Source organism: Pelodiscus sinensis, chromosome 1, assembly GCF_052426305.1.
Source record: "Pelodiscus sinensis isolate ZL-2025 chromosome 1, ASM5242630v1, whole genome shotgun sequence".
Classification (NCBI taxonomy): domain Eukaryota; kingdom Metazoa; phylum Chordata; order Testudines; family Trionychidae; genus Pelodiscus; species Pelodiscus sinensis.
Genome location: NC_143052.1, coordinates 59165112 through 59192863, shown reverse-complemented (window position 1 = coordinate 59192863; position 27752 = coordinate 59165112). Strand labels below are relative to the sequence as shown.

Below are 27752 nucleotides of genomic sequence, written 5' to 3'. Positions count from 1 at the left end.
GCTTTTGGTTACTGAGCTGATAGTTCCATTCTATACAAATAATGTAGAGAATTGAATCTTTATTTTACCTTACTTGAGTTAATAAAATGGATATTTTTAATGTTTGTTTTTCCAGAGATCTAAGTAATAATGCAATCATGTCAGTACAAGGAAATGCATTTTCTCAAATGAAGAAACTTCAAGATCTGTAAGTTCTTGTCCTCAAAATCTCCATATTAGAAAATGTGTAAACTATATAAGATACTGGCAGATTCAGTATCAACCTCTCATTGCAATAATTCTATACTCATGTAACATATGGTGCACCAATAGATTTTTCTCTATAGTAGCTAGACAGCATCAGGCAGCAGGTGTTAATTTTCTACTCCATTTGGTACCTAGAGTCCTGAATTTAAACTGGTTGATCCCTAATACCCGTACTGTAAAGCGAACACAGGTATAACTGAGCTATTGCTTACTGGACCTGTAAAATTCAGTTGCATAATTCTCTAGCAAAGACCCAACTGTAGATCTTTCTTACTAGGGCCCCTTTATCCTGAGGCAGCATAGGAGTAGTTGCAAAGTGAAGTCATAAAAGGGGCTTTTCTGGGGGAAAGCTATAAAAGCTCTTTCTGTTGAGCAGTGCAGCAGCTGTTACTGCTAACTCTTGCTGAAGCGGAAAAGACCTTGTTTTCTTTCCTTGAGGCACAGCTAATATCTTGTCTCCAGTGCCCTAGTTCATTCTTTTTCTTGTGTCAGCCCTGCCTAGGCTAGTCTCTGGCAACAAGATTGTGCAACTTAGCAAAGCTGTTACCCAAAAAGAGAAGCTGCTCTTTCTCTCAGGAGAAAACTATCTGGAACTTTGTTCTGTTGTGGTTCAAGATTGCTATTAGGGGTCAGAGTTAACTGCTTAGCAACTGGTCCTCTTCTTCCTTCCACATACCTGTCAACGTTTCCTGACGTTCAGACCTTAGAGAGAAAGCAGTCAAGTAACCCTTGAGACAATGGTGTCCACTAAGGAAGGTATGATGCCTCTTAAGGACATCTTGCTCAGAGAAGTTCTGAGTCCTTCAGGTGACCATTCCCTCTGTTTTACAGATTTTTCTAGAGACTCTCCCCATTCACTGCCCAGAGTTCTCAAGTATCTTTTCCTCTTTTGGCAACCAACTGAGTAGGTGATAGGATGCACTTTTCCAGAATTACCTGAATTACACCTCATAATATGCACTCTCAGCAATTTCAAAGGACCATAGAGAAGGCTAGCATGATGGAGTGACTGAAGTTCACTGCATGATGGTGGCCAATGAAGACGTGGTTTTCTCCATCCTAAGAAAAGCAATGAGACTACTTTTTCAAATTTCCATTAAGAAAAGACCTGTTGTTTTGTGTCTAATTTTGGTTGATGTGACATTTCTAGGTTTACAGCACAGAGGATTTGCGTGGAAAAGTTTGAGCTAGGAGAGAATGTTCAGAGCTGGTAACACCCTCTTTTACTTCCGGAAACTAGTTAACACAGAGTTTCCATGCTAATAAAGGGGTTTGTTTCACTCACTCCAAGTTCATATATTCCTCTCCTGAACACAAAATTACATTGGTGGAAGAAAGATGTTAGTAATTTTTAAGACTTATTGTTATCTCTATAGGGAGCCAAATACCTACGCTCAGGTAGAAGTTTGATTTCTCACTATTTTTGATGCAGATTTTTAAGACCTTTCAAATTACCTCTTCAATCAAAAATTTGACCTCTTCCTACTTGGAAGTTTAACTTGATCCTAGGTGCCCTCACAGAATGTTCTTTTGAAATGATTAGTTTGGTTTCTTCACACTACTTCTTTTTGAATTGGTCATTCTCTTACCACTACCAAACCTATTGATGGAGGACTAAGTCTGTATTTGGGGTAGGGATGTAAGTGACTAGTCAACTACCCAATAAAGCATATGCTTATCAGGTAGTCGAGTAGTGACTATCAGAGAGAGGCAGCAAGGATAGGAGGGAGAGCAGGAGCTAGTGCTGGGGGAAGCCGGCTTAAAAGCCAGTTCCCCCCAGCACCATCACGGGGGGAGAAGGGGGTGTGCAAAAGAGACAAAGGTGTAGCGGGAGACTGGCGCAAGCCGGGAATCAGCTGATACCTGGCTTGTACCCAGTCCCCTCGGCTACTCCTCTGCCTTTTAAATGTATTAAGAGCCTGGCTGCTCTTAATACATTTAAAAGTTGGAACCGCAGCGGGGTTAGTTCCTGGGCTGTGAGCTAACCCCACTACGGGTCTGCAGTTTCCCCTTGTCAACTAACCGAGTAGTCAACAATTACATCGTAATTACATTGTAGTCAAAATTCCATCGACTACTCAGCTGATTCCGCACAGTTTAACATCCCTAATTTGGGGGCCTTCAAATATCTTCTCAATTCCTTTCCAAGGTGAACTGTAATTTCCATCACTCCAGTTGTTTTGAGATCTATCTTTTGCTGCTAATCCCACAGAGAAAATGTGACATCAGTTGAATGTTAAAGGTTCTAGCTATTTGGACTGATACGAAGCTGTGAATTCAGTGCAGTTTTTGACCCTGAAGCTGAGATTAAAAGAAACAAAATTTTGTAATGTACTACCAGCAAATTGATAATGTCTTTCCAGTTCAAATAGTTACAAAATTGGGTGTTCAGGTGCCAGCAAATGTCAAGACTTGCACTGTAAAATCTCTAGCAATACCTTAAGCAGAGAAGACAGGAGATTTGATTGAAAGCCACTTACCTATGGTGAATATCTGGGCTTAATGAAGTCAGGGACACAATTCCCATTAAATTCAGTAGGGGCAGGATTTTACTTCTAGGTCTCTCAATACATAGTTTTAGAAGATACTGCCAAGTGGATCTTCTGGTGTTTATTTTGGCAGCAAGGTTCTTGAGGCCATGGAGATGAGTATTTCTGCTGTTCATATCACATTATAGGGACTGATGTATATCTACTGTTCACATAAATAGCACTGCTACCTTACTTATGCTTTATTTTTATCAGTCCTGGTACCGTTCTTTCGAGTAACTGTCCTTGTCCTGGCAAGATGGGATGACTGTAAATAGTCACACATGTAACAAAGACCTGAATAAGAATGAAAATGTCAGTTTTTAAGTCCAAGAGTGGTGTCCTGTGGTTACTATGTAATTCATTTTAAACAAATGATTTATTGTAAAGGAAAGTTTTGACATTACTTGACTTGTACTGTACTATTTGAGTGGATCTGGATTTTAAATAGAAAAAAAATTGAATATAATTATTTCCATAGGTATTTAAATACATCAAGTCTTTTGTGTGACTGCCAGCTAAAATGGCTACCACAGTGGATATCTGAGAACAACTTTCAGAACTTTGTGAATGCCAGTTGTGCCCATCCTCAGCTGCTAAAAGGCAGAAGTATCTTTGTTGTTAGCCCAGATGAGTTTGTGTGTGGTGAGTATATCCGAATCTCCTCACTTTCTGCTTAGTGAATTTATTTTACATTGGTTTATCTGACATCTTTTGAATTGCTCTAGTTGGACTGATGGTTTTCCCTTTGCTTCCTAAACTTTGATCTACAGATATTCAGAACTTGTGGCTTCCTTCCAGATAGGGAGTGACATCTTTCTGACTTACTTTAATATACAGTGTATGTCAGTGGTCCCCAACCATTTGGCACTGCTGGGCGCCCAGGGGCGGGACCACTAGCATGCCCAAAGGCGGGCCACTCATGCGCCACACGCCTGGGGGCAGGGTCCCCCATAAGCTGCATGCCTGGGGCCAGCAACCCCATGCGCCACGCGGCCGGGGGCGAGGCCGCTCATTTGCCACAAGCCCGGGGCCAGCGCTGCCCATTCGCCACGTGCCCCAGGCTGGCACCCCCCATAGTTGGGCACCCGGGGCTTGGGCGGCCAATTCTCCGCGCGCCCAGGGCTGGTGCCCCTAATAGCTGCACGCCCAGGGTCAACGCTTCCCATGTGGTGCGCACTTGAGGCCAGCGCAGCGCACCCAGAACAGCACCGCGCATGTGCCATGCGCCCGGGGTGGAGCCGACCCCGAGCACTTGGTGGGCGCACACAAATGCCCCAACGGGCGCCATGGCGCCTGCGGGCACCGTGTTGGGGACCACTGGTGTATGTGGTGTGCACAGAGGAAAGATCAGTAGTTTGTGGCTGCAAATGTATGCACTGCTAGAGTTAAAATGGGGTACTTAAAAATGTGGTACATCTTGGTGTATTTTACCTGGTGAATTTACTGCTTTTGATAAAGCACTAATGTAACTTGCATAAAATTATTAAATGTGAGATTAATTGCACAAAAAATCAGGAAAGTATTGAGGTAAAATTTCTGTGGTAGCCTTGATTATGCCCTTTTATAGTGGGCTTTAAAAAATATTTTCAACTTTAAAAATTGTGACCATACATGCATTTAGTGTCTACACTCCTAACACCTTACTTTAAGAAAATAAAAATCATTTATAAAAATCCAGTTCACTTTTTTGTAGTTCTATTTCATGAACTTATTTAAATCTTTTTTTTTTTTAAACTCAGTAATACTTCAGGCCTTCACAATATCCTCTGGTAACCAGATCCACAGGTTGACTGTGTTCTGCGTTTGTTTTAAATGCCTTTATTTCATTGGGTGACCTCTGGCTCTTATTATGTGAAAGGTTGAATTAACACTTCCTTACTCACATTCTCCACACCATTCATGAGGTTATAGAGCTCTATTATACCCTCCCTTCATTGTCTCTAAATTGAACAGTCCCAGTCTCTTCAATCTCTCTTCATATGGAAGCTATTTTGTAGCCTTAAACATTTTGGTTTCCTTTCTCTGTATCTAATTCTAATATGACTTTTTAGATGGGACAACCGGAAGTGCATGCAGTATTCAAGGTGTCTGCATATCAGGCATTTATATAGTGGCATTCTGGTATTTTCTGTCTTATCTATCCCTTTCCTATTGTTCCTAATATTTTGTTAGCTTTTTTGACTGCCATTGCACATTGAACAGTTATTTTCAGCTTGCTATCTATGGTGATTTCCAGATCTTTCTCAAGCTGGGGTGCACTGGTTTGCATATATCAATACTGAATGTCATCTGCCATTTTATTGCCCATTCATCCAGTTGCGTGCGATCCCTTTGTAGCTCTTTGCATTCAGCTGTAGACTTAAGTCTTGAGTAATTATGTATCATATGTAAACTTTCACCCCCTTTTTCCAGATCACTTATGAACTGCACATATTCTGCTGCAGGTTCTTGGAAGTCGTTAGTTTTCACGATGGAGAGAGAGAAGTGACCTGTCCTTGGTTTCCTACCTTTTAATCAGTTACTGATTCATAAGAGGACATTCCCCTTGACAAAAACCATGTTGACCCTTCCTCACGCTCTTTTAAGTTTCTGATCATTCTATTTTTACTATACTTTCAGCCAATTTGCCAGGTACTGAAGTTAGATTTACTGGCCTATAATTGCCAGGATCACCTCTGGAGTCCTTCTTAAATAATTGGTATAACGTTAGCTGCCCTACACTCATCTGGTGCAGATGCTAATTTAAGTCATAAGTTACATTGAACTAAAGGTAATTTTTTATCAGTAACTTTGTAGTTTGCTGCTTGATGCCATGTTTGATATCCTTTTCTCCTAAAAGGAGAAAATCTAAAAGAAAATTAGCACCAGAATAAGTTTAACAATAAAAGTAAGTTATGAACCAGGAATAGATGCATCCCTTTAAATAAATGAAGCTCTGTGTGTGGTTTTTATTTTATTAAATTTTTAAAATGCAGCAATCGCAACATCTCTAAATATGTTTATAAAAAGACAAAAAATTAACATACAGGGAGTCCCCAAGTTACGCGGATCCGACTTATGTTGGATCCGCAGTTACGAACGGGGCCCTCCCTCTCCCTGGTCTCCAGCAGACCAGGGAGAGGAAGCAAAGCGGCGGAACACGCGGGCAGCGGACAGCCCAGACGCGTCTGGGCTGTCCGCTGCCCGCGTGTTCCGCCGCTTTGCTCCCCGTCCCCCTGGTCTGCAGACCAGGGGGATGGGGAGCAAAACAGAGCAAAGCCACGGAGCCCGAGCGCAGCAGGATAGCCACGGCGCGTCTGGGCTGTCCCGCTGCCCCCGTGCTCCGCGGCTTTGCTCCGGACGCCTGTGGTACAGCAGCTGGGGCGCTGCTGGTTGGTCCCGTAGCGCCGCTCTGGGCGCCACTGGACCAAGCTAGCAGCACCCCAGCTGCTCTGCCCCAGGTGTCCCCAAGTCAGCAGCTGCTGAAACTGACCAGTGGCTGACTACAGGAAGCCCCTGCCCCGGGCTTCCTGGAATCAGCTGCTGATCAGTTTCAGCAGCAGCTGACTTGGGGATGCCTGGGGTTCTTAAGTTGAATCTGTATGTAAGTCAGAACTGGCGTCCAGATTCAGCCGCTGTTGAAACTGATCAGTTTCAGCAGCGGCTGAATCTGGACGCCAGTTCCGACTTACATACAGATTCAACTTAAGAACAAACCTACAGTCCCTATCTTGTACATAACCCGGGGACTGCCTGTATTAACTTCATAAGAATATAAAAAGACTCCCTCCCCCACTTCAGAGAAGTCTGGCTAAACAGAAAGGTTTTTTACTGTGCCCCTAAAGTTAATAAACTTGGCCTTTATTGGACTATGAAAAAGAGGCAGTGACAGAGAAATGAATCTCTTAATATGTTCCCATCCCCTGCTGTGGTGTGAAAGCACAGAGATGAAATCTTAACTTCGTGGAGAAGATGAGTGGAGTTTTAGGGTTTGTCCAGTGGAGTTGGATAGTGAGGCTGTTGAGATGGAAATGCAGTTGTACTATTGACCTATATATTTGACATCCTAAAGTTGCAACATGCTGTGGCTCCAATAGTTTATGGCATTTATATATCTGCTGTATTGTCTGTTCTGTAGTATTTATTTTTTAAAATTGTATATACTTCTGAAATTGAGAAAAAGACAGCATTATTGCTGCAGTGTCCTCCCCCTAACTACAGTAAACTTCCGATAATCTGGCACCTTTAGGACTGGATTATCAAATATGCTGGACTATAGGAAGGGGGGGCTATGAGGGGTCTGGGGTGGAGTGGGGGGGATGCGCCCCTTGGTGCTGCGAGACCAACCCAGCAGCACCCCAGCTGCTCTGCCCCAGACTTACCCAAGTCAGCCACTGCAGAAACTGACCAGCGGCTGACTCGGGGAAGCCGGGGGCAGAGCAGCTCCAAGTGTCCGGCTGCCCGGAGTACTTCTGGGTTCCAGATGGTGCCGGACCACTGGATGCCGGACCACTGGAGTTTTACTGTATAACTTCCAGATAGAATAGAGGCTTCTTTATTTGGCTTGGTAGCATGATACATGTTTGTTAATTTTAATGTCTCAGTGGGGGAAAGTACATTATGGTATTGCACTTCTGCAGCATTTAGTAGTCTATCAAAGTGAGCTTATTTCTCCCTTTGAAACATACAATTAGAATGATTGTATATCTGGAGAATTGGGATGTAATAGTGTGGTTGATTAACTGATAAGCAAAAGGTGAGTGCTATAGACTTCATGCATTTGCACCCCCTTCCTCCCCCCCACCAGTGAATTTTTGAATAGGCTGGTCAGCATCCCAGCTAGTCCTGTATTGTGCTGGGTCCGGGACCTACCCCTGCCACAGCTATACATTTAAAGTGTATTAGGAGCCAGGTGGGCAGGCAGCCTGTCTCATTTCCAGCTCATGCTGGGTCCTGGAGCTCGCAAGCCCCTCACCCTTCCCCGCCCTCACTCCCGGGGGCTGCTGCCACCCCGCACTGTTGCCTCTGTATCAGAGGCAGCAGTGCAGGGCCACAGATGGCCATTCCGCAAAGGGAGCTGGCTTTTTAAACTGGCTCCCCTCGCAGATCAGCTCCTGCCTGGCACCCCATGCTGCTGCCTCTTATGCGGAAGTTAGTTGATTAACCTCATGAATTCTTATCAGTTACTTTCCTATTCAATTAACCGATATTTAACATCCCTATTGGATACATTCTTCTTATGCAATTCTTCTTAAGTATATATCATAAAGATATATGCTTCATGTGTTATTTTTAAAATGTTCAATGCCAAGTTGGTATTTTGCAAACACTGAGAGAAAAAAAACATTTAAAATCGGTTAATGAGATAGACATGTAAGTTGAGTGGTTGGCGTTACAGTAGTTTAAAAATTGCCGAATTAACATTCTTCATACTTTCTAAAATTATGCCATTCAAGGTGAAACAAACCATGAACAGTTAACTTTTGAGAAAACTACTAGGCATCTATTTTCAATCACTAAGTGACCTGTATAATTAAGCAGTTAATACAGTAGTCATTTTGTAATCAAATGCACTATGTTTAAAGGCTTCTTTTTCCATTGCTTGCAAATCAAATGCTGAAGTTAATTTGGACTAGATGATGAGAAATATCTCTTATGATTTTATTTTGAAGTGTGGTTCTACTCTGAAAATGGACTATGTAAAAATGAGACGGAACATGGATGTTGCCAGACCAGAGAGTCCTGGATTTGGGAGGTTCAACCTGTAGTATTAGTTCCTGTTGTATGTTGCATCATGTCTATTTATTTTAATGCTGCCTCCTTCCTCCACTCCCAAACAAATGTGTAACACTTTTAAGGTCTGTTAGCAAAGCACGAATAGCACAGCTCCAAGAGAATGGGCTGGTTCCTGTTCCTCTCATGTTATCAGTATAAAAATTTAGTATGTTTCAATAAATTATATCAGTGCAAAGTGTAGTGACATAGATGTTGCCAAAGACATAAACTTACTAAAATACAACACGTAAGAAAGAAATAACCCACCAGATCCCAGCTTGCATTTGCAGGACTGGCTGTTGAACATGTTTTGACTTGTAAAATTAAGTGCATTTTTACTTGTGAATAATTGAAGGACAGTAAACATGGAATCCCTCAAAATACAATTGTTAGGATCTCTCCATTATTGAAAAAAACCCTATTGCACTACACTTCTCAATTTTTCAGCACTGCGGCATTTCAAAATTTGGAATGAAATCACTGGAACAGTAACTTCTGTGTGTGGGTGTGGGTAACCCAGACTCAGCCTGACAATTTCTGATGGCAGAAGGAACAGTGTTTCAGTGAAGTAAAAAGTAGTTCAGCTGTAAGTGTAGAAAAAAGGAAGGCTTGGCTTCATAATTGAGTCAGAGTTGCTTTTACAGATTTTAAATTGCAGTCCTCTGCTCATTTTTTATAAACAGCACATAGTCTGCTTTAGATATGCTTTCTCTTCACAAAGAGATGACTTAGCACAGTAAGTATAAATATGACATCTTTGTATGCTTGGAGACAAGTGAAATCTAAACATTAAGCTACTGTTTACCTCTGCTTTTAAAAGTACTTGTTTGACTCTTTTTTCAAACCTATAAAACAATGCTTACAAAATCTTTTTTTCTAAGAAGCTTGAGGACTTGGTATTTGCCTCTTACTCAGTATCATGATTTCCCTCTCTCCCTTTCCCATCTTCACAGATGACTTTCCTAAACCACAGATCACTGTCCAGCCAGAAACCCAGTCAGCAATCAAAGGTTCCAATTTGAGTTTCATATGTTCAGCAGCCAGCAGCAGTGACTCCCCTATGACTTTTGCATGGAAGAAGGACAATGAATTGCTGCATGATGCTGAAATGGAGAATTATGCGCATCTCCGGGCACAGGGTGGTGAGGTGATGGAATACACTACCATACTTCGGCTACGCAATGTTGAATTCAGCAATGAAGGAAAATACCAGTGTGTTATTTCAAATCACTTTGGTTCATCATACTCTGTCAAAGCCAAGCTTACAGTTAACAGTAAGCATCCTGTTTTTACCTTTTTGTTTTAAGAGGGAATCAATGTAATGCAAAATACAATATAGCTTTCTTTTTCCCACTGCATTCTTTTTAGAAAATGTTTTTAGAACCTAATTTCAGCTCATAAAAGCATACTGTTTTCAAAATATGGCCCTACTGTGCAAGGAGCTGTACAAACATAGTTAAGAAACAATGCCTGTCCTTGAAGAACTTGCAATTTACATAGATAAAGGGTAGAATAGGAGAAGGGAAGAACGACTGTCCTCTGCAGAAGGAGAAGTTTTTGTACTGAGGTACAAAAAGTGTGACTTGGCAGAGGTCAACTCTTCCTGAGTTAGAATTAAAACAAAATTTTCTGATTTAAACCATTTCTTCTTTAGATAGAAGTGTAGGTCATGGGGGTAGGAGGAGGGGTTGGGGGGGTTGGGGGTTCCTGGCTTCCAGGCACCAGGTCCTGTCTGCAAAGCCTTACACATAGCTGTTGTTGAAAGTGGTATAAGTTTCCAACTCATTGGAGTTGGGTGTACTGAAATTGAGAAAATTCTCTGCAAAAGAGGACAAAGAAGTTGCCCAAAAATTAGAAACAAACTCACGTATCTGGTTTAAACTTTTTGTTTGTTTTGCTTTAGTGTTGCCTTCATTTACAAAGATACCCATGGACCTTACCATTCGTGCTGGGGCAATGGCACGATTAGAATGTGCTGCAGTTGGTCATCCGGTACCACAGATCGCTTGGCAGAAAGATGGTGGCACAGACTTTCCTGCAGCACGCAAGAGACGTATGCATGTCATGCCTGAGGACGATGTGTTTTTTATTGTTGATGTAAAAATTGAGGACACAGGAGTTTATAGCTGTACAGCTCAAAACACTGCCGGGAGCATTTCAGCTAATGCAACACTGACAGTGCTAGGTGAGAAACTGTCAGTGTGTAACAACATAAGTCTTTTCTACTGCAGAGGTGTGACAAGTTTTACCATATTTTACAGGTGTTACTTAATAAAATGTGTTTATAGGGCTTAATTGAGAGAGGTATCAATTCACTAATAATGAGAGCTTTCAGAAGCATATGTTAGCTGAAAAATGTCTTTTCAGATGAGTTCTGTGGTAATGCATTTCCTGAATTCATCATTCCTTGATCAGTAGCCATTGGTTAGAAATACATACTTATACTTTTTAATATGCAATCATTATTACAATAAATAATAAAAAAATTACTTTTTCTTATTAAACACATAGTTTAAAATACAGGCAGTCCCCGAGTTACGTGGATCCGACTTATGTTGGATCCGCAGTTACGAACGGGGCTTTTCTCACCCCGGAGGACGGGAGCGGCGGGACGCCCAGATGCGCCACGGTCCGCCGCCCCCGTCCTCTGGAGTGAGAAAAGCTGCTCCCCATCTCCCTGGTCTGCAGGGAGACGGGGAGCAAAGCCTTGGAGCACGCCCGCAGCGGGACAGCCCAGGCGCGCCGCGGCTGTCCCACTGCGGGCGTGCTCTGTGGCTTTGCTCCGTGTCTCCCAGGTCAGCAGACCAGGGGAGACGGAGCAAAGCCGTGGAGGACTTGGGCGGTCCCACCACCCCCGTCTCCCTGGTCTGCCGGGGGGGGGGGGGATTTAGCTAGTGCCCCCCCCTCCCCCCAGCAGACCAGGCTTTTCTTGCCTACCCCTGGGGTAGAGCAGCTGGGGGCTTCCGGGTTGTTCCAACCCGACAGCACCCCAGCTGCTCTGCCCCAGGCGTCCTGATTCAGCCGCTGCTGGTCAGTTTCAGCAGCGGCTGACTTGGGGATGCCTGGGGCAGAGCAGCTGGGGTGCTGCTGGGTTGTTCCAGTAGCGCCGAGGAGCCGCGCTACTGGAGCAACCCAGCAGCACCCCAGCTGCTCTGCCCCAGGCGTCCCCAAGTCAGCCACTGCTGAAACTGACCAGCGGCTGACTACAGTTTCAGCAGCGGCTGACTACAGTTTCAGCAGCAGCTGACTTGGGGACGCCTGGGTTTCTTAAGATGAATCTGTATGTAAGTCAGAACTGGCATCCAGATTCAGCCGTGGTTGAAACTGATCAGTTTCAGCAGCAGCTGACGCCAGTTCCGACTTACATACAGATTCAACTTAAGAACAAACCTACAGTCCCTATCTTGTACGTAACCCGGGGACTGCCTGTATAAATGATTTAATAGTATACACAGAGAGAGAAGATTGTAGGTTTTTTTTTTTCCTGAAAAGTTTACTTATAGGAGAGGAAAAAAGTGTTGTTGTTTTTAATTAGACATTTCCACTAATAATATATTCTAGAGAACATTATGCAAATACTTACTTCCTAGTTGTTTCCTTTCCTCTATAGGGCTAGTGTGGATTTAGTTCTGATCTGTAGATGACCTGACTGCAGGTTTTTAGCTCCAACTCCTGAATTGTGTCTCCCTTTCTCCCTGCTACCCCTCTGTGGAATGAGTATAAATATAATTAGGCTTTGATGATGCTTCTAATTTAGATAAATTATTTCCCAAAACAGTTAGCATTTGTGTAGAAATACATTTCTAGAATGGTGCTTGGCAACACCCAAGGTATCTTGTCTTTAAACCTTTTGGGTGACTGCACAGAGTATGCATATAAAAAGCAGATGCACAAGTATGTAGTCATTTGTCAAAAAACATGCCCTATTTCTAAGGGTTAAAGTTGAGAGAAACACAAATGTTAGGAATTCTGTGAGTTGATATTACCTGATTTCTTCCCCTCCTTCCCCCAGTGGGTTGGGGAGATGTGACAGCAAGGACACTTATTTGTAAGATAACTCAGATTTTTTTTTTTTTCCAGAAACACCATCATTTTTGCGTCCCTTGCTAGACAGAATAGTAACAAAAGGTGAAACTGCAGTCTTGCAATGCATTGCTGGCGGTAGCCCTCCACCACGGTTGAACTGGACTAAGGACGACACCCCATTGGTGGTAACAGAAAGGCATTTCTTTGCTGCAGGCAACCAGTTACTGATTATTGTGGATACAGACATTGAAGATGCTGGAAAATACACTTGTGAAATGTCTAATACGCTTGGAACAGAGAGGGGCAACATTCGTCTAAATGTAATTCCCACTCCCACCTGTGATTCTCCTCAAAACATTGCTCCATCATTGGATGATGATGGATGGGCGACCGTTGGCGTTGTGATCATAGCAGTGGTTTGCTGTGTGGTTGGCACTTCCCTTGTGTGGGTGGTCATCATATACCACACAAGAAGAAGAAATGAAGATTGCAGCATCACAAATACAGGTGTGTAAACTGAAGGTTGGCAGTGCAAAGGAGTTGTCAAGTGTGTTTGTGGTTGTTCTGCAGTAACTTTCTTCCAGAAATGTTTGTGTGTTTTGACTCCAATTCAGAAGAGTGACTCATTTGTTGCCTTTAACGTGTGTTACTAACTGGTTTAAAAATATTTCAAAGAAAGCTGAAATATACTGATGGTTTTGTGCATGTTTTTTTTTTCTCTTTTAAATCACAGATGAGACAAACTTGCCTGCTGACATTCCAAGTTACCTGTCATCCCAGGGAACATTAGCTGAAAGGCAGGATGGATATGGATCATCAGAAAATGGAAGTCATCATCAGTTCATAACTTCTTCAATGGGGGGATATTTTTTACAGCACAAAGATAGTAATGGTAAATACTCCAAATATAAAACTTGGCATGTTTTGGTGATTACAAATCAGACACTACTTCTTCCGTGTTGATTGCCAGATAGATACTGGAGCTGACTTACTAATTGTTTCACCATATTAAAATATTTGTTGCTGGGATGTTACTATGCAATGTAGGAAATATATCTGTGCTGGTAACAGAAACTTAGTTGTACTGACCCACTTGACATACAGCCTTGTCTACATAGGGGAGCTTTTTAAATCTAACCGATATGGATGTAAACTTATATTTGCTCCAAGTCTGTACAGGAACAATACCAGTGTAAGAGTATCTTTTTTGTTTTCCTTTTGTCTCTTGGGGAAGGTAATTTAAGATATTAAAAAACACTTTTTCTTATTCAAGTATTAAAGTGTTCATGGGAGGCTTTATTTTGGTTTTACTGTAAGATTTAGCCAATGAAACTTTCCAGTGTAAGCAAAACTTGTGAAAGTACGTAAACACGATCTTGTGTTTTAGAGCAGTAATCTGCTCTGTAACACTTGATGACTTGTAGTCATTGTTTGGAGGGACCGAGGCTTCAGTATTCAAGAGTAGAATCATTTGTTGCAAATGAACTCATTGCTTGATTTTTTTGGGGGGGGATCCTGGCTCTCCCGGTATTTATTTTAATTCTCCTAAAAGAGAATCAGGACAACAGAATGGTAATGTACTGAGAGAGATACTGAAGATGCTAGGCTGTAGCACTCTTATAAAACTGTTTAATGCAACTCTTGCAAATCCTTGCTCCTCCAGCAAAAATGTGCTTAAAATTCCAGTGCGGGTTTCATATTCTAAACCTGTGGTTTTCAAACTCTGGGTAGCAACACAGTATTGGGTCACACAATGTCAGGCACCGGGTCACCTTGCTGTAAAGTAACCCAGTGACTTGTGGGAGTGCTAAGGCAGGTTTTCTGCCTGACCTGGCACTGTGGATCGCCAGCCAGCCAGCAGCAGGTCTGACTTCTAGGCCAGAGGGCTCCATGCGCTCCCCACACCCTGAACACGGGCTCCTCGCTCCCATGGCTCAGTTCCCAGCCAGTAGAGATGTCAACGTGAACTCGACTATACGATTAACCAATAAGCCTAGGCTTATCTGTTAATCTTCTTGACTACCATGCATCTCCTCCATCTCCCGCTGCCTGTATATCAGAGACAGCAAGAGGGGTAGCAGAAGCCAGTGCTGGAGGGAACTAGCTTAAGAGGCAGTATGAAGGGGAACAGGGGACGCTGCCATGTAACAGCCTCTGTCCGCGGGTGCCTCTGAGTGCCTCTCAGATGTTTGCATCCTGCAGATCAGCTTCCATCCGTGGGTATCTCAGAACCCCCACAGACAGGGCCTGTTGTGACAAGGTGCTGCTGCCTCTGCATCAGAGGCAGCAGTGCGGGGTGGCAGGTAGCTGGTCTGAGCTGGAAGCTGATTTCTAAACTAGCTCCTCTGCCACCCTGCACTACTGCCTCTGATACAGAGGCAGCAGCATGAAGTGACACAGGGCTTCCCAGGAGTGTGCTAAAGAGCACACTGGCTGTTGGCCCCATCCTCAGGGACTATCGAGTAGTTGTGTAACCACTAAGATTTCATATAGTTACATGACTATTTAAGTATCAGAGGGGTAACCATGTTAGTCTGGATCTGCAAAAGCGACAAGGAGTCCTGTGGCATCTTATAGACTAACAGATGTATTGGAGGGTCTCACCCTCCCTGACTGAATTAACCTAGTTATCTCTAGCCTTATTCTGGCCTGCATATTTTTACCTGACTCTGGAAATTTCTACTACATGCATCTGACAAAGTGGGTCTTAGCCCACGAAAGCTTATGCTCCAATACATCTGTTAGTCTATAAGGTGCCACAGGACTCCTTATGACTATACAATTATATCTAACATCCCAGCCAGCCAGTGGGAGTTTCGGGGTGGGGGGAGAGAAGAGAGAAAGGGAGGGTCTGTGCCTGTGGATGAGAGCAGCATGCAAAGTTGCTTGCATGCCTCTGCCTAGGAGCCAGATCTGTTGCTGGTCCCTTCTGGTCTATGGTACCAGGAGAGGCAGGAAGCCTGCCTTAATTCCCTCACTATGCTGCTGACCAGGAGGCACTAGAGATAAGCATGTGCCCAACCAGGAGCATCAACCTCCTGTGCCAGCCCTGAGGACTCCTGAACCTTGAGCTCCCTCCTGCATTCCAGACCCAGAGCCCACACTCTAGTCAAAAGATGTAATTATGTTGGGTCACGAGCCTCAACAATTTTCTTCAGATGGGCCACCGGGGGGGGGGGGGGGGTTTGAAAACCAATGCTCTAAACTGTAGTTAATTTATTTGCAGAAGAAAATAATTCTTCTAGTAAAACTAAAGGTGTAGAATGAAGCCTAGAAAAAAGGAATATGTTAGCCGATACATCATGTCTTTCCATTTTTAAGGACTTTGTCATGTAGATAATGGCAGTGAAACAGACCTGGAGGTTGTTACGGATCCATTCTTATGTCACTACCTGGGGACTTCAGGGACTGTTTATTTGAAAGGGAATGCTTATGGCTCTGACACTTTTGAAGCATACCACACGAGTAAGTCAAATAAATATTTTAGTCCTATTTGAGTGTTGTCTTACCAGGAATCCTGTAATACTGATTTCTCCTTTTTTATTAAGGCTGCAGCCCTGACCAAAGAACAATGTGTGTGGACCTGTATGACTCTAATTACTTAAAGAAAAAGGAACACTATCCATATTCTCTTGGAACATTATCACATTCACCAGAAGATCAATTTGACCAGTATGTTGGCAGCATTGGAATGCAGGCTACAAGTAGCAAATTGCTTAATTCTGCTTATATGCCAAATGAAGGAATTGGAGTGAAAAGTTTGAGTCTAAACTCAGACATCTTTGATTTAAACAGAAATCAGGAACCATCCTCTGTTACCACTAATAGCACTTTCATGGGTATGTTTCAGCTATTGCATTTCTTAGTGCAAATATCATTTGTATATACATATCCTCTAACTTTTTAGTACATGGAAATCAAATGTTCTGACAAAAGCATGAACGGTAGTTCAGGGTTGTACTTGGTGATTGCTTATATGATGGTTACATACTGTGAGAAGCCTAACTAAAAGCTGGTCACATAAGTAGCCTGACCTATTTTTCAGAGAATTGAGTACATGCAATTGCTGCTGAGTTCAGTAAAATACATACTTTGGGAAAATTTGGGCAGTGATGGACTTCAGTGTTACCTATTCTTCCTTTTTTAAAATAGTACCAGGAGCATGCAGGGCACTTCTGACAGATACTCAGAAAAGACCAGTGAATAGAGAGTGCACTAACAGTGAGGGACTGAAAGAAGACTCAAAAAGCCGTGTGATTATATGATGATGAACAAGCCTTTTGTTTTTTGATTATTTTAATGAATTTTTATTTTTTAAAATCAGGACATAATATATTGTTTACTACACAAGGGGCATAACTTCTACATGTACTGCTAAGCTGGTAACATCACAGTTTCTGAGTAACTGCACCTGTATTCCCCCCTACATAGTCCCATGAGGGCATCTACTTAAGGTTTTCTGCTTCTAGCTGTCATCTGTTTTGGATAAAGATCCACAAGTGTCTCCTTCCTGACTGGAGTTTCAAGTTGCACATCTCCTTGCCTTACGCTATGACATTCCCGGCAATTCAGTCAGCCTAAAGACTAGTGCTTGTACTTTGCTTTCTTTCCATTGTTTTTGAAAAGTGTATTGCCAATGGTTACATGGAATCACCCAGATCTTTCTAAGTAAGCAACCATACTTATTCTTAAAATAAAAACATTAGAAAGAAAACATAATGCAACAATAAATAGATGTAAACATACACTTAACTTTCCAGGGAATACCAATCAGTCTAATGGGGCCCTTGTAGAAAATGTCTTTCCAGCCCTTCCCTGAGGGCCATCCTTTGTCCATTTGCTGGATCAGAAAGGAGCCAGAAATCAGTTCAGGCTAATCCTTTAAAATCACAATCAGTACTCTGATGCCTCCCAGAAGACCTGAATTTGGCAATAACTTAAGTTAGCCTTTCCTTCAATAAATGCAACTGATTGCATCTCCACTTTAAATTTACCATATATATTTAAAGGTCTACATATAATAAATTATCCAAGCCAAATGTCGCCAAGAAGTCCTCCTTTCCCTCCTCCCTTTTTGTCCATTGGAATGTTATATTTCTGACTCTTCTTCTACTGGTTATGTTTTCCATTTAGAAGGTTTTTCTAGAGAAGATAAGTCCTGAATCACTAATAACCAATCCCAATGAATGCATAACTTGGGGTACGTCTAGACTACATGCCTCTGTCACCAGAGGCATGTAGATTAGGCTACCAGACATAGGAAAATGAAGCGGCGATTTAAATAATCGCCGCTTCATTTAAATTTACATGGCTGCCACGCTGAGCCGACAAACAGCTGATCAGCTGTTTGTTGGCTCAGCGCGATAGTCTGGATGCGCGGGTGTCGACATCAAAGGTATTTGTCGACCACCCAGGTATGCCTCCTGGGATGAGGTATACCTGGGTGGTCAACAAATACCTTTGATGTCGACACCCGTGCGTCCAGACTATTGTGCTGAGCCGACAAACAGCTGAACAGCTGTTTGTCGGCTCAGCATGGCAGCCATGTAAATTTAAATGAAGCAGCGATTATTTAAATCGCTGCTTCATTTTCCTATGTCTGGTAGCCTAATCTACATGCCTCTGTCGCCAGAGGCATGTAGTCTAGACGTACCCTTAGGATATGTCTACACAGCGAAGTTATTTTGAAATAACCGCCATTATTTTGAAATAACTTTTCTAGCATCTACATAGCTATTCTGTTATTTTGAAATGAATTCGAAATAGCAGAGTGCTTATTTCAAAATTGGCAAACCTCATTCCATAAGGAATAGTGCCAATTTCAAAATTTCTATTTCGAAATATGCTCTGTGTAGATGCTTATTTCGAAATAGGGGGCCTCCAGCCCTTCCCAGGGTGCCCTGCTGGCCGCCCTGGCCACAAGGCAACCTCTGACCTGATGCCCTGCTGGAACTTGTTCCAACCAGCCTTAAATGCGATTCGACGTCCACTCAATGTGGACATGCTATTTTGAAATGCATTTTGTGTAGACAGCTTATTTCTAAATAACACATTTTGGATTAACTATTTTGAAATAGCTTATTTTGAAATATGTCTATAGTGTAGACATACCCTTATTGATTGACGAAATATGTTAGTCAGCTTAGCTAACACAATCCCATTCACTCATACACATTCTTCTTTGTGCACTTTTGTATTGGTTGGATTTATCATAGAACGGGGTGGGCAATAATTTTTGACGGGGGCCACTCCAATATTTTGGAAAGTGGTTGAGGGTCGCACTCTTTCAGGCTATTAATGGGGGATTTCCAGGGCCTGGGATGGAGGTTGGGTGCAGAAAGGAGCTTGGGGTAAAGGATTGGGGTGCAGGACTGAGAGTGGGGTCTGGGAGGGAGTTGGAGTGAAGGAGGCAGTTTTGACATAGGGCAAGAGTGTGGGGTGCAGGAGTTTGGACTGCAATCTAGGGTAGGAGGGGATTGTGATCTGGGGCAGAGGATTGGGGTGCCAGATCTGGGAGAGGATGTGAGTGCAGGAGGGAGTAGAGGTATGGGGAAGGGAAGCGCTGGGGTGCCAGAGGCAGGCTTTGGCTGGGAGGTACTTACCAGCAGAAACCTAAGGCAGAGTGTCTGCTGCAGGCTGCTCGGTGTTACACCTGACTCCACTCCAGGCATGGGAGGGAGGGTTAGAGAGTCGAGGAGGAAGGAAGAAGGCTTCCTACACTGCCCCTGCTCCCAGGAAAATTCTCAGCTCCTATTGTTTGAAAATTGAGAGATTGGCCAATGGGAGCTAAGAGATTTTACTAGAGGGTGGGAACAGTATGAGAAGTCCCCCTTCTCCCTCCTCAATAGTCCGGAATGGATATCTGGCTTTTTAAAGTGTGAGCTGTTTTCTGCCTACGTGTTCCAGTGGGACAGCCACAGGCCAGATCCAATGGAAGGGATATCCAGAGATCATCAAGTCCAGTCCCCTACCCTCATGGCAGGGCCCAAGCACTGTCTAGCTCATCCCTGATAGATGTCTGTCTAAATATCTCCTGTGATGGAGATTCCACAACCTCCCTAGGCAATTTATTCCAGTGCTTAACCACCCTGGGTATGTCTACACTACCCTCCTAGTTCGAACTAGGAGGGTAATGTATGCATACCGCACTTGCTAATGAAGCCCGGGATTTGAATTTCCCAGGCTTCATTAGCATAAGCGGGGAGCCGCCATTTTTAAATCCCCGCTGCTTCGAACCCCATGCAGCGCGGCTACACGGGGCTCGAACTAGGTAGTTCGGACTAGGGTGCCTATTCCGAACTACCGGTACACCTCGTTTCACGAGGAGTAACGGTAGTTCGGAATAGGCACCTAGTCCGAACTACCTAGTTCGAGCCCCGTGTAGCCGCGCTGCACGGGGTTCGAAGCAGCGGGGATTTAAAAATGGCGGCTCCCCGCTTATGCTAATGAAGCCCGGGAAATTCAAATCCCGGGCTTCATTAGCAAGTGCGGTATGCATACATTACCCCGCTAGTTCGAACGAGCGGGGTAGTGTAGACATACCCCCTGACAGTTAGGAACTTTTTCCTAATGTCCAACCTAAACCTCCCTTGCTGCAGTTTAAGCCCATTGCTTCTTGTCCTCTAATCAAAGGCAAAGGAGAACAATTTTTCTCCCTCCTCCTTGTAATGTCCTTTTAGATTGAAAACTGCTTTTGTGTGCCCTCTTAAGTCTTCTCTTTCCTATGTTAAACAAGCCCAGTTCTTTCAGTCTTCCCTCATAACTCATGTTTTCTAGACCTTTAATCATTTTTGTTGCTCTTCTCTGGACTTTCTCCAATTTCTTCACATCTTTCTTGAAATGTGTTGCCCAAAACTGGACACAATACTCCAACTCTGAGTAGAGCAGAAGAATGACTTCTCATGTCTTGCTCACAACACTCCTGTTAATGCCTCTCAGAATCATGTTTGCTTTTTTTCATCAATATCACACTGTTGACTCATATTTAGCTTGTGGTCTATTATGACTGCTAGATCCCTTTCTGCATTATTCCTTCCTAGACAGTCACTTCCCATTCTGTATATGTGAAACTGATTGTTCCTTCCCAAGTGGAGCACTTTGCATTTGTCCTTATTAAACGTCATCCTTTTTACCTCGGACCATTTCTCTAGTTTGTCCGAATCATTTTGACCTGTGACCCTATCCTCCAAAGCACTTTCAACCCCTCCCAGCTTGGTATCATCTGCAAACTTAATTTTTTATTCAAATGCAGTGAGCATATTTCTGCACACTTTAGAACATATCTGAGTACAGAAAAACAGCACCTCAAACTTTAATTGTGCTGTGGAGATCATTGCTTCAATGAATCACAAAAAAACCCTGTAATGTTTAACTTCTTTAGGATTCTCATATTTAACTCCAAAATGGGGACCAAAGTGTTCATGTCCTGTTTTTCATGGCACTTCTTGTAAGATGAGTTTAACTTAGAACCTCACTACTTTTCTTGTTCATACTCCTTTCATCACTGTGGTATCTGAATGTTGAACCCTGCTATGAGGTAAGTGGATAGGTGGTATCCTGGCTTGTGCATCAACAGAATGTGTAAGGCCCAGAATGCCCCCTGCTATGGAGAAACATGCTGGTGAGGCGCGAGATGTTTGAATCCCGCGCTTCATTTGCGGTTTCGGTTGCCCTGATTCAAGCTGGGGGGCTAATGTAGACATACCCTAACTGATAGATTATTCCTGTTTTATATAAATTCAAGTTTTTATAAAATGATGATGATGATTCAGGACAGAAATGGTGACCATGGCCTCTTGTTTGTCAGAGGCTGGAAATGGATGGCACGAGACAAATCGCTTGATCATTGTCTTCGGTCCACCCCCTCTGGGGCACCTGGTGCTGGCCACTGTCAGCAGACAGGCTACTGGACTAAATGGACTAAATGTTCTTATGAAAACCACAGGAAGGAGTACAGCATGGTCCTGTCTAAGTTCTTTGACTCTCTCACCCTCCCTCCCTTTTGTGGGTAAAGGTGCTAGAGTTTGTCCCTAGCAGAAGCAGAGATACAAACTATAAAATCTTGTTGCTCCCAGGAGATAAGGGCAGAAGTATGCTCCCCTTACATGCTGTAGGGCAGTGATCTCTAACCTTTTAAAGCACGAGATCACTTTTTGAACTTATGTGCAATCCAAGATCTGCCTGAAATATAAATACCTTTGCACCACCTCCTTCCTGCCCCTTCTCCGAGCCCCTGCCCCTGCTTACTCTATCCTCCCTCACTTTCATCAGGCTGGGGCAGAGGTTGGGGTGCAGGCTCTGATCTTGGATTAAGGGATCTGGAGTGTGAGAGGGGCTCTGAGCTGTTCTTGGGGCAGGCAGTTAGGGTGCAGGTGGAGGGTTCTAGGTGCAGGCTGTGGGAGGGTGTTTGGATGCAGGAATGCTCAGGGCTAAGACAGGGGCTTGAGGTGTAGGAGGGAGTTCCTGACTGGGGTAGGAGTTTGGGATGTTGGCTCCAGCTGGGCCCTGCTTACCTCAAGTGACTCCTGGGTGGTGGTGCAGTAGGTCTAAGGCAGGCTCACCCTTGCGCTGGTCCTGGACCACTCCCTAAAGCAGCCAGAAAACTCCATCCCAAGTCCTGTTGTGCCCCCTCTCTGCTTTACGGAGATAGGATACAGAGTGGGAGGAGTGCACCTTGACATCAGTGCCCCTCTTCTCCCTTTCTGCCATGTACAGAAAGCAGGAGTCTCCTAGGGGAGGGGGAGCTTCAAGGCAAAGGGCAGGAGTTGCACAGTAATTGGGGGAGAGGCAGCTGAAGTGCTGGCACTTGATAGCCTCTTGGCCAAACCAGTCAGGATCACCTGTCAGAGGCTCCAAGATCTACCAGTAGATCCCGATCTACTGGCTGGTGACCACTGCTCTGGGGAAATAAGTCTTCACCAACTGGCCACTCTCTGCATTAAAGGGAGAGCAGTTTCGTGGCAAAAAACTCTACCTAGGAGTCAGTACGCCTGTGGGCGGGGTGGAGCAGATACTCCCTTTTGCTAATACCTGATGATAATATAGATTTATAGCTAGAGGCCTGAGTCAGACTGAAGCACCATTGTTCTAGGCATAGACCAACTTACAGTGAGTGACCAACACTGCTTAGAAGGTTGATAGTTAATCTTGGAGAAGTGCCGGGGTTTGGTGCTTTGTTTCTAATTTCCAATTGTAGAATCACTTTTGCAGCACCAATGTCTTAAAACCCCAGTTGATGCTATGGAGAGCATCTTTCATATTACAGAGTGGGCAAAACTGATTTGTAAAAATGAAACCTCCTAAAGACACTTCTTATTTTTTTAATAAGATTAAATGTGATTATGGCAATTTTGCCAATGGCTACAATCAGAAATATGACTCTTCTAACACAATTAACAATTTCAGAGTCAAATTTAGGGTTTAAAAAATCCATATGTCCTAGCACTTTTTGTAGATGGTGGTGGTATGTTTATGTACCTTAATCAATAACACTATGGCATGTGTCCGTCATATATTTTCTGTCTGTGGAGAAGAAAAAGTGAACACTTTCAGTCTAATGGTATTAGCTGTGGAGCCTCCACATGGAAAATGGAGAAAAGAAAATGTATCCTTTTCTGGCTAGTGCATCAACAGAATTGTTAATAAAGATTCAGTTGAATGCCAAATTCTACTTGAGTTACTTCTGTGCTTAGCCAGCTGAGAGCAAAGGGGTATTAATGAAGGCAGAATTTCACTGGCAGGATCTTTGTTACCAATGTGTAACGCAAGCCAGAAAGAATACAGTGTGGCATTCAGATTGCAGGGCGTGTAATTTTTTAAAAAAATGTATATAAACATCTTAATATCAGTCTAGCTAAACAGAAAATTGTAAAGTCTTTTTTTTCAATGCACGCTAATCCAAAAAGTATGTTGAGATTTTTCTTGGTTACACGTTAGAACGTCTTTGTGACTTGTTTGCAGGTTTTTGTTTGTATTTTGTGTATGAGATGAAAACATGAACAAGGAAATTAAATGGGGTGGATTCTGAATAGCTATCAATCAAGTTATTTACTTTGGAAACTCTTTTAACATCTCAGCTAAGAGTTTTAAATAATGTGTGATTATAGAGGGCTTTTTTTCTTTTGGGTGGGGAATAATAGTATGACTAAGAAATAAAGCCAAATCTCATTTCAAAGAACTTGAGCTGTGTCTGTCCTTGGCTTATATTCTTGTGTTTAGCCCTTGGCAAGAGACTGCTGCTAACACTGACATATTTTTCTTACACTTTTCTATCTTTCAGGGACATTTGGAAAGTCTTTATGGAAGCCTCAACTGGACTCTCTTTCGAGCTGTAGGCAGCTAACAAGTTGTCAACCAAAAACTTTTCATCATAATAATGCTCAAGCCTCATTGGACTTAGACTCTGAGGCAGAAGAAGATGAAAATGACAGGATAGTTTCTGAAGAGGAAAACAACATTTGTACTTACGCACAGGGCTTTGAAAATTTTAGAACTCCTTCTTTCCAGTCGTATGACCTGGACACATAGCTGCTTTTGGATTTGCCATTGATTGACGGAACCAAAGAAATATTTTGACATACTACCTCAATGTGGAGCTTTATTTAAAAGGGGTGGGAAGGGGATCTATATTTTGAATGGAGCTATGAAATCAAAAAGAATGAATACATTTTTATACAAAAAAAACAAAATTGCCAAAATGTTATAAAATTTTATACAGAGACTACATTCCTTAGAGAAGTACTATATTTCTAATTATTTTATAGCTTTGTTTTATGCAAACAGTATCTCTTGTAAATTAATGATGTAAATAATACTATGTATATTTCCTATCAGACTTCATTTTATTGAAATGAGTACTAAACCGTCTTAAACTTGTACCAGTACCTGTACCATTTTATGAACAAATGTTCCATACTGTTTGCAGGTACCATGCATCTTGTTTGCACATCACTTAATAAAATATGCTGCCTTGTGGTCTTGAGCCACATTAGTGTATGAAGAATGCAAGGTGGAGGTATGTTCATAGAAATTGAAAGTGTACATTTTGTGTATAACCCTCTAGCCTATAGCTCATCAATTTGTCTAGCATGTAGAGCATATGGATATTAGATGTCCGCTGCCCTTAGAAGTGGTTTTGCTAATACAGCTTCCACAAATTGTCCCACATGCACACAAGGCCAGATGTCTAGACAGCTGTCTAGCTATGTGTGCATACAAATAACTTGAATGTACGCATCTACTGCTGGATATGCTGGGAGGACACAAATACAGAGTAAGCAACTTAGTTTAAACAATCAGGACCTACACATTTGTCTGGTGGTATCATTCTCTTCTAAATGAATGGCTTGAATGCTAAATATTTCTTAGATATTCAGTGCATGTCAGAATCTGTGTGTTCCCCAAACTCACTCTCTCTCCTGTTCCTCAAACCACTTCTACACCCAGCATAAAAAGGTAACCGGTGTACAAGACAATTCTTCTTTGGTTTAACTGCTGCTGCTGCTGTTCCTCTTGTCAGCTCTCTTCTCTGTATAGACGATGATTGTGAAATGTACTTATTTTTCACTCAAGGTGAGCAGTTATAAGTTTAAATTTGTGCTAGATTAAATTGAGGAGCCCAATATCATTAGCCATCCTAAAACTAGAGAAAAACACTCACTATATGATGGCAATTAAGACTAAATAAGAATTCTCCCTTTTTTGTTTTCTTTGGTACAGATTCCCAGTATTTTAAAAAGCTGTGAATTCTCTTGTCAGCAGTGTATTAAAACAATGTGTCTCCACAAGTTTTACTATTAGGGGACTTAAGTTTTCAAGTCTGCTCACTTTGAAGGTGCAAATTTATATAGTTGTCAAACTTACTTTTAAACTAAATTAAAAACAGCTGTTTGAACAGCACATCATAGACAGTTTTCAGAGGATAAATCTGGAGCAAAAGGCTTCTCTGCCTAGAGTAGCTGAGTTAAGGGCTTTTTGTTTGTAGCCAGAAACCTGCTACGCAGATTGCAGAGTAATTTCCCTTCTTTAATTTAGGCGCCAGTATTAGAGACAGGAAGTTAATCCGTCCTTAATCACTGGTGGTCTGAATGTAGAGAATGGATTTTTCATGCTTTATTTATCATATTGCCAGGTTTTCTGAATCGTATTGTTAATTTGCCTTCATTGCAGCCAGATGTGGCGATGTGGTGACAGACGTTGCTATGGTTATTTTATTATGATTAACTGCATTTTTAAATATATTAATTTTTCCTGAGTTGAGCACAAATCTCTAAGTCAATAATACTTAAATCTTAAAATAGATTCACTCGTTAAACCAATAGTTTTTCCTCACCGCTAGCTTTTCTCTAAGTGTCATAACTTGGATCTCTAACCAGACATCATTTCCCCAATATCCAGAGAAAGTAAAAAACAAAACCATTAATGCTCTTCATTGCAAAATACAATTTTATGTTTAAAAATCCCAGTTAAAATGTTATGAATAAAAATAGTCTTTGAAAGCATAGAGTTTATTTCATATGTACGACAAGGGAAAAAGCCAACATTTCTTTCCTTTTCTTCCACTTCCAAATATTTTTATGAATTGAACTGATAGAACAAAATGCCCCAATCTTTCAACAACATAGAGCTCATTATAGTGTCAATGCTCATGTTTTTAATGCTTCCCATGTGATGTAAAGATATTTCAAATGGTATCCTAAAAATACAAACATCAGTATTTGTGATGGGTATTTTTTCTTCGTAATTTAAGTATCACTGACATGGGAATAAAAATGAGTCTTTATTTTTCTGGTGACGTGAGTTTTACTGTTTAGGAAGAGGACTGTATTTATATGGTGTAGTGTAACATCACATGATACACTGACATTTTGTAAATAGCAAGATACAATTTTTAATAGATAGTTTTAACGTTGGAGGTGTAACCTAATGAGATGTTCAGGGTCTGCAAATGTAGTTTTTCATTCTGAGATTCTGCCTTTTTTTGTTACACAGTTGGGTTCTGGATTCGTTTTCAGGAGCTTTGAGCCTTAGAACCATGTCTCTCCTGGCTTATCAAATGGCAGCTATTGCGTCTATTGGCATTTTGAGAAAGACTGAGGGCAGTGTTTCAGTTGCTTTCAAAAGAACATATGTCTTATAGCCAATCCTGAGAATTATAGTCCTGTCTGCAGTCTTAATTTCCTACTCTTAAAAGGGTTGAGAAGGATGTGGTGGAAGAATGGTCATTGACTTCAGCTGGTTTCCTTTATCCATATTGGTGTGGTTTTTGCCCTGGATATCAAAGATTCTTTGAGGCTTCCATAGCTTAATGATGACAAGAGGACAGGTGTCCATGCGGATTCTTATTATCAACAGCTGCTAAAATATATATCTTACCCTGACTTATTTGATGACCTGCCTGCAGTCCCCAGGAGGGGAAGAAAGTGATGATTGTGTAGTTTTGGTTTGTTTTTTCCTCTTCTCTGCAAGATATGAGATTGATTTTTGCATAATTGCTCATCTGCCCTGAGGAATCTCCTTGTACAAATATCTGCCAAATTTTGTTCTATCTCCATCCTGGCCAGTACATAAGAACGGCCATACTAGGTCAGCCAAAGGTCCATCTAGCCCAGTATCCTGTCTGCTGACCATGGCCAATACCAGATGCCCCAGAGGAAGGGAACTGTCGGCCGATGGTCAGGGCTGTGTGTGTGTGTGTGTGTGTGTGTGTGTGTGTTACACCAGAGTCTTCAACTGCTGGGACACAAGGCCCCGTTGCAGTGGGCAGTCTAGGAGAGACTGACGGGCACCCCGAGGAGTTTAACGTCCGTGTCTTTGTCTGCTAGGATTGGGATCCCTTCGCGGAGGGCAGCCAATAGGCTGACAGAGGCCCCAGAGTTTATAGGAAGAGCTTATTACATCTCATATTTTAACTGTTAGGATACAGGATCCCTTCGCAGCGAGCAGCCTAGGGAAGACTGAGAGATGCCCCTACGGATCTGTCCTCTGGAAGCAACACAATCCAAATGCTCCAGGTCCTCCTATATCTGTCCCTTATGACCGGCTGAAATTCTTTTAAATTGTGCTTCATTCTGTTACAGTAACTGAAAGAGTCAGGTTAAAGCTTAAACAGTTACAGGTTTATTTAAAGAAGCTTATAAATCATATGGTTACAATGACTATTGCTCTATTTCTTAACTGCTAGCAAATATAGATCTT

General features: G+C 42.4%; 1 protein-coding gene across 2 annotated transcripts in view; it reads left to right on the top strand.

The window, feature by feature from the left end:
- Positions 1–26337, top strand: part of LRIG3 (leucine rich repeats and immunoglobulin like domains 3) — a 78411-nt gene extending 52074 nt beyond the window's left edge. For both annotated transcript variants that reach the window (XM_075930694.2, XM_006126467.5), the window contains exons 11-19: positions 116–187; positions 3256–3419; positions 9485–9805; positions 10435–10716; positions 12612–13064; positions 13291–13449; positions 15879–16022; positions 16106–16396; positions 23836–26337. In XM_075930694.2, coding sequence (XP_075786809.1) covers positions 116–187; positions 3256–3419; positions 9485–9805; positions 10435–10716; positions 12612–13064; positions 13291–13449; positions 15879–16022; positions 16106–16396; positions 23836–24083 — 2134 coding nt within the window. In that variant the 3' untranslated portion in view covers positions 24084–26337. The remainder of the gene's footprint in view (positions 1–115; positions 188–3255; positions 3420–9484; positions 9806–10434; positions 10717–12611; positions 13065–13290; positions 13450–15878; positions 16023–16105; positions 16397–23835) is intronic.
- Positions 26338–27752: the final 1415 nt, after the last annotated feature.